We start from the raw sequence: 6,095 nt of genomic DNA on the forward strand, positions 1-6,095 counted from the left end.
TTTTTTTGTAACCTTGGCCAGATCTGTGCTTTGCCACAATTCTGTCTCTGAGCTCTTCAGGCAGTTCCTTTGACCTCATGATTCTCATTTGCTCTGACATGCACTGTGAGCTGTAGGGTCTTATATAGACAGGTGGGTGGCTTTCCTAATCACGGTCAATCAGTATAATCAAACACAGCTGGACTCAAATGAAGGTGTAGAACCATCTGAGGGATGATCAGAAGAAATGGACAGCACCTAAGTTAAATATATGAGTGTCACAGCAAAGGGTCTGAATACTTATGACCATGTGATATTTCAGTTTTTCTTTTTTAATAAATCTGCAAAAATGTCAAAAATTCTGTGTTTTTCTGTCAATATGGGGTGCTGTGTGTACATTAATGAGGAAAAAATGAACTTAAATGATTTTAGCATATGGCTGCAATATAACAAAGAGTGAAAAATTTAAGGGGGTCTGAATACTTTCCGTACCCACTGTACATCTCATCTGGGGAGGGGCCTATCAGGAGGAGCTGGAAAAAGTTGCTGGGGAGGGGGATGTCTGGACTACTACTAAGCCGCTGGACCCCTGACTGACCCTGGATAAACTTAATAATGGATGGATGGATATAAAAGGCTCAAACATCTGGAGTCCTAGTACATTTCAAAACAAATCATGTATAAACTTAAGATGTAAAACTACCTGAAAATATCCAATGAAAGAAAAAAATGCTAAAAACATGACTGTGTTGAGGAAGCAAAGACTGAGGACGAATCTAAAGAACAGACAGACTTCAGTTAAAAAACTCTGCATTAGGAAAGTTAGTTGCCTTTATTTAACCAGGCATTATCTCACTGAGATTCCAAATGTCATTTGGAAGAGAAACTTGGCTAAGACAGCAGCAACAGCTGTTACAAAACATAAACTACGTTTGCACTGTTAAATAACTCACTTATATAAACCTAATTAAAACATCAGTAACTTTAAAAAACAGTAACACCTTCTAAAAAGATTCCATTTCCCCAGAAACCATAAGTCCTTTGAATTCACCCAAAGTCACTTTCTCCTCCAACTTGAGGTCTTTGTATTATTTATTCCAGGCAGAAAGAGCAGTATATCTAAATGCAGATTTTACAAATTCAGGCCAACCCTTTGGCACAGTGAATAACAAGAAGTTCTGTGATCTCAACTCATACCTCGAATCACAAACCAGGTTCATAAAAATACAGATAAATTGGCAATAACTTCGAAATCAGCCAGTGAGTTGATCTACACACAGCAAGAGACGGTCATCTAACCAAAGAATACAACTTACAATGATGGAACCCACTGATAAATCTCCATACGCTGTGATAAACTGAATCTATAGATTTTAAAAACACTGAGCCAAAGCTCACAAAAAAACCAATATCACAGTAATCTATCAATGGCAAAAAGGAAGCAGATAGCAAGAGGCTCCTTTTCTACAGCTAAAGTGATGAATTTAAATTTGTTCAGCCAGTTGTGTTGTACTGTAGCCTTAAGAACACTGTAACATCCGTTTACTGTGAATTTTAATTATATTTTGTATAAGGATTGGTGCAATCAGCTTCAGCACACGCCTTTAAAGGGCACGACATGAGATTATTTATATTATTTATTTTTACTTACTTCCCATTCACTGGCCACGTTCGAGTGATATCACTGACGTAACCAAAGTATTCACAGCCACCATCGAACAGGACCATTTCACCATCCTGATGGAGGAGGGAAAGAAAGAAAATGAGTCATTTACATTATTTTATACATGTATAAATGCTTAACATGGGTGTTTACTGCACCTTATAACACTACTGGTCAAAAGTTTTAGAACTCCCCCATTTTCTAGTTTTTATTTTGACATTAAAGTTCAAGTCCAGTAAAAACCTTAAAGCTAAAAAGTAAACTAGTAAAGAGGCTGAAAAAAAAGTCACAAAAAATAAAATGCACTGTATGACAATGTCATATAAAACAGGCCTTTTCAGGGATCAGGTAACAGGTTAACCTTTCTGTAGCAGTGGAAGTAAATGGAGCTTTGACAACTGATGCACACAATTCCTACAGGTGTCCCAGCTTTGTTGAGGACTTGTAACAAAGGTACTTCTTCCGTTTGTCCACTTCTACTATGTCTGGTTGGTTGGCCATTACCAGTTTGTATCTGGAAGTCTCACAGGATCTTAGCTTGGTCATTCTCAACCACCTTTGGAGGTGTATCCCAAAGGACTTGTAACAAAGGTAGTGCTGGAACAGACTGTTGCTAGACCCTCTGAAACATCTTTTGGAAAAAGGCCATGAACAAAGGAAGTCAGAGCTTCTCAGGGTTTCAACCTATAGCAGGATAATGAGCTAAGAAACCCAGGCTGTGGAGAAGGAAAGGACAAACGATGGAATGGCAGCACACTGTCCAGACTTTCCAGATGAAGAATGAAAGCAAAGCAATCTACTAATGCAACACACCTGAGAGAACATCCAACGGTGCTGTCTGACCCAGCACTGTTCAGTTGTAAAGAGAATGACACAGGTGTGTTGGGCTGTTGCGTGCACAGATGACTACTGGAAACATGGAGGTTGTCTCAAACGTTTGACCGTTCATGTATGACAGGATGGATCCTTTAGCACGTTCAGCTCCGTGCTTTACCTTGACAATCTGGTTGTTGTTGATGTAATGCAGAGTATTGGCTCGATTCCCTCCAGCAACCACAGGGGGATAGGCCAGGAAGTTGGCGCCACGGATCCGGTTCTCAAAGTCAAACTGGAATAAGATTTTATGGTAAAGGAGTGAGTGTGAGCCGTCATCCATACTGCCCCCCCCGCCGGGCCTCAACTATATCAAGTTAACTAAACTAAAAATAAATTATGTCACTATCGGCTGTTCCCATTAGGGGTCGCCACAACGACTCATTACGTTAACAACTGGCATGTTGAAGTTTGGCACGTTTTACAGCAGATGCCCTTCCTGACACAACCCTGAATCGAACCTGGGCTGCAGCGGTGAGAGCTATGAATCCTAGTCCATCAGGGACCCCTAAACTGAAAACAAATGATCTCTAAATAAATGATATCATTTTGTTGAAATGACATCTTGGTACAGTTATTCCACATAAAAGGATATTTTAATAAATAAAGTAATTAATTAAAATCAGAATCAGCTTTAGCGATCAAAATTTGACGGCGCTACAGACAAGTAAGCAAGATAAGACTAAGAACAAAAAAAAAAGAAAAGAAAAATGTGCAAACAAGAAAAAGGAATGTGCATTAGGAAAATAAAAATAAATTAAATTAAAACTTAATAACAGATACACACTGACCTTTTCCTATGCCAGAGCACGACCACTAACATTAAATACATAACATCTAGTCCTAATGTCCAGTCCTAATGAGGAAGACGATTCATTAATTATGAATTAAATGGATAATCAATGTTCAAAACTTGCATTAATCACTATAAAGAGCCTGATCAATTAAAAGACAAAGATCATATGAGGCCACACGTGACAGAGACAATGAAGAAACAAACAAACAGAGGTCAGCTGAGGTTTTCACTTACCTTAGCAAAGAGCACAGCTTCGTCCACGTCTCCGTGAGAAAGAGCCATTGTCCTCCTAAAAGCCTAAAAACAAAGATTCAAGTTGGAGAAGGGACATCTAGAGTCCAGGCAGTAAATACTTGGACAACAACACGCCTCCTCTTCAGGCTCCGTGCTTTCGATTTGAAATAAAATAATGACCTCTACATTAAAGGCCTTCGCCAAGAAGTTAAGGTCTGGCCTGAATGTTAAGAAAACAGCTTGCAGGTTTTTAAAAGTATCAAGATCAAGATCAAAGATTTTTATTGTCAATTCATTGTCTTTTTATGTTCTGTGGTGAGTCACAGTCCAGGGGCAGGGGGCAGAGGGGGGGAGGTAATGGACAGCGTTCAGCATCCTCGCAGCCTGATGGATGAAGCTGTTTGTAAGTCTGGTGGAGTGGGCCTGAAGACTCCGATACCTTCTCCCTGAAGTATCTGTGAATTAAAACTACAGGTTATAAAAACACTAACCTGTGCAGTGATGCGACCTGCTTCTTGCATGAGCGCCACCTCTGCTGAGCTCTTCAGGGCCCTGAGATGGTGTATGAGGGGCCTGAGAGAGTGAGGCACTGGCCCAGCCCCCAGCAGGGCACACATGTTGGTCTGGTGAAGCCGAGGGTGGGCGGGCTGAGCGCTGTCGTACCACAGCATAGTTCCTGAAAGTGGATCAGAGGGAAAAAAGGTCAACCGTTAAGTCCTAATTAATTAGTGGTCAATGTCAGCTTTTATTTCAAAAGATCTTTCCAAAAGCAAAAATACAAGAGCAAAACCTTTTAAGGAACAGATTAAATAGTATGTTTATCTACACTAACATAATCTACAAATGTTAATGTATGTGGCTACCTAGTTTACTATCAACAATAGCAGTATTTTGCTTAGTTGTGTTGCAGTATTTTAAAAGGCACCGGGCATGTCACTTGCTTATAGGTTATATTAGAAAGGTACCTCTTATTTACTACTAAATCTACCCTGTGGGAGCAAGATACTAGCATTTCAGAGCTCTGTGAAGAGATGTGTCCTCATATTACTGCCCACCCACCTTTAAGGCTCTTGAGCACAACACCCAGTTCTTCAATGCTATGAACTCTCTCTATGCCGGTCAAAGCAGCCGCCCCATCCTTCCCTGACCGGGGCCCATCCCATAGCTCTCTCCCAGGGTCTCTGCAGGGGACGAACAAGATGGCTTCGTCCGGACGCCCTTTCCCATAAAGAACCAAGGCGCTGTCAGGCTCTAGGATGCCACTGAGGTAGAGGAAATCCTGGGGAATAGGAGGGCTCTGGCTTAATTGGCAGAATTTGGCTAAAGTTACAATCAATCAATACCCCAATTCAAAACCAATTACAAACATAAAGTTGTAATGAAAAAGCAAGGTCACACATAATGGTGGTACTTCAGTGTAACATAGTCTGTATAAAAAGATGGGTAAATCCCATTTCCCTTATCTGAGTGAGTTCTGGGTTGAGCGAGGACGTCCCATACTCAAACTAACAGAGGAACATGAAAATTAATTTAAAGATGGAGGAACTCAACTTGAGACAAAACATTTACCTGGTTCTGGTGGAAGGGATAAGGGATGTCATTGGTCATGTAGCGGGTCGGGTGGGACAGAACAATGACCACGTGGGTGCTGGAGGAGGCAGAAGGTCCCAGTCGGTCTGCCTGGGCCTCAATAAGTGAGGCCAGTCGGTGGCGCCGGAGCTCATATTCTGTCTGGCTCAAGCCTGGAGTCACCTCCCCTGAGGAGCCAAGATCAGAGATAAGGTGTTACAGTGTTAAACAGGAGCTGTTCGCCTACAACTACGCTGTGCTCTATTATATGTTACATGCGACAGAGAATGATTAACGAACAGAATTGTGTAAACTGTGACTGCCTTGAGTTGTCCATATGTACAAAAGCTTCTTCTCCATATCCTCTGTGTGCACCCCATTATAAACAATACTCACCGTGTTTGATGAGGTGTGGGTGAGTGAAAGGGCTCAGCTGGCCCAGGTACCGAGGTGGAACCGTCTTTGGTTTCAAGCCTCCTGGTTGCACAGAGATATTACTGCACCAGACACGTCCTACAGACAGCAGCACAACACAGGCCAAATATCAGATCATGAAAAGCCCCTTGAGATGAATCAGATATATGGATGAATGGATAGATAAATCACAGCACCCAAAATAAAGAACTGTATAAAGGTGTAAGACTAAAATACAAAAAGTATAAGCATAAAAAATAAAAGAAATATTCATAGAGTAACAGAGTTTGTATATATAAAATTCCCCACTCGCCCCCACCTTGGAGCAGTCTTATTCCTTCCTTCAAGCTCGGGTCCTCTACCAGAGGCCTGGGAGCTTGAGGGTCCTGCACAGTATCTTAGCTGTTCCTAGGACTGCACTCTTCTGGACAGAGATCTCAGATGTTGTTCCTGGGATCTATTGGAGCCACTCTCCCAGTTTGGGGGTCACAGCCCCCAATGTTCCTATTACCATGGGGACCACTTGTGCCTTCACCTTCCACATCTTTTCTAGCTCTTCTTTCAGCC

The 6,095-nt window shown here is 41.6% G+C and overlaps 1 protein-coding gene across 1 annotated transcript in view; it reads right to left on the bottom strand.

Moving 5' to 3' along the window:
- xpnpep3 (X-prolyl aminopeptidase 3, mitochondrial) overlaps positions 1-6,095 on the bottom strand; it is an 18,196-nt gene that overhangs the window by 3,551 nt on the left and 8,550 nt on the right. Inside the window, exons 3-9 of the mRNA XM_020587841.1 lie at positions 5,511-5,627; positions 5,115-5,302; positions 4,605-4,824; positions 4,037-4,221; positions 3,546-3,608; positions 2,637-2,750; positions 1,631-1,716 (exon numbers count right to left, since the gene is read on the bottom strand). Of these exons, the coding sequence (XP_020443497.1) occupies positions 1,631-1,716; positions 2,637-2,750; positions 3,546-3,608; positions 4,037-4,221; positions 4,605-4,824; positions 5,115-5,302; positions 5,511-5,627 (973 nt within the window). The remainder of the gene's footprint in view (positions 1-1,630; positions 1,717-2,636; positions 2,751-3,545; positions 3,609-4,036; positions 4,222-4,604; positions 4,825-5,114; positions 5,303-5,510; positions 5,628-6,095) is intronic.

The sequence above is a fragment of the Monopterus albus genome, unplaced genomic scaffold, assembly GCF_001952655.1.
Source record: "Monopterus albus unplaced genomic scaffold, M_albus_1.0 scaffold483.1, whole genome shotgun sequence".
NCBI classification, from domain to species: Eukaryota; Metazoa; Chordata; class Actinopteri; order Synbranchiformes; family Synbranchidae; genus Monopterus; species Monopterus albus.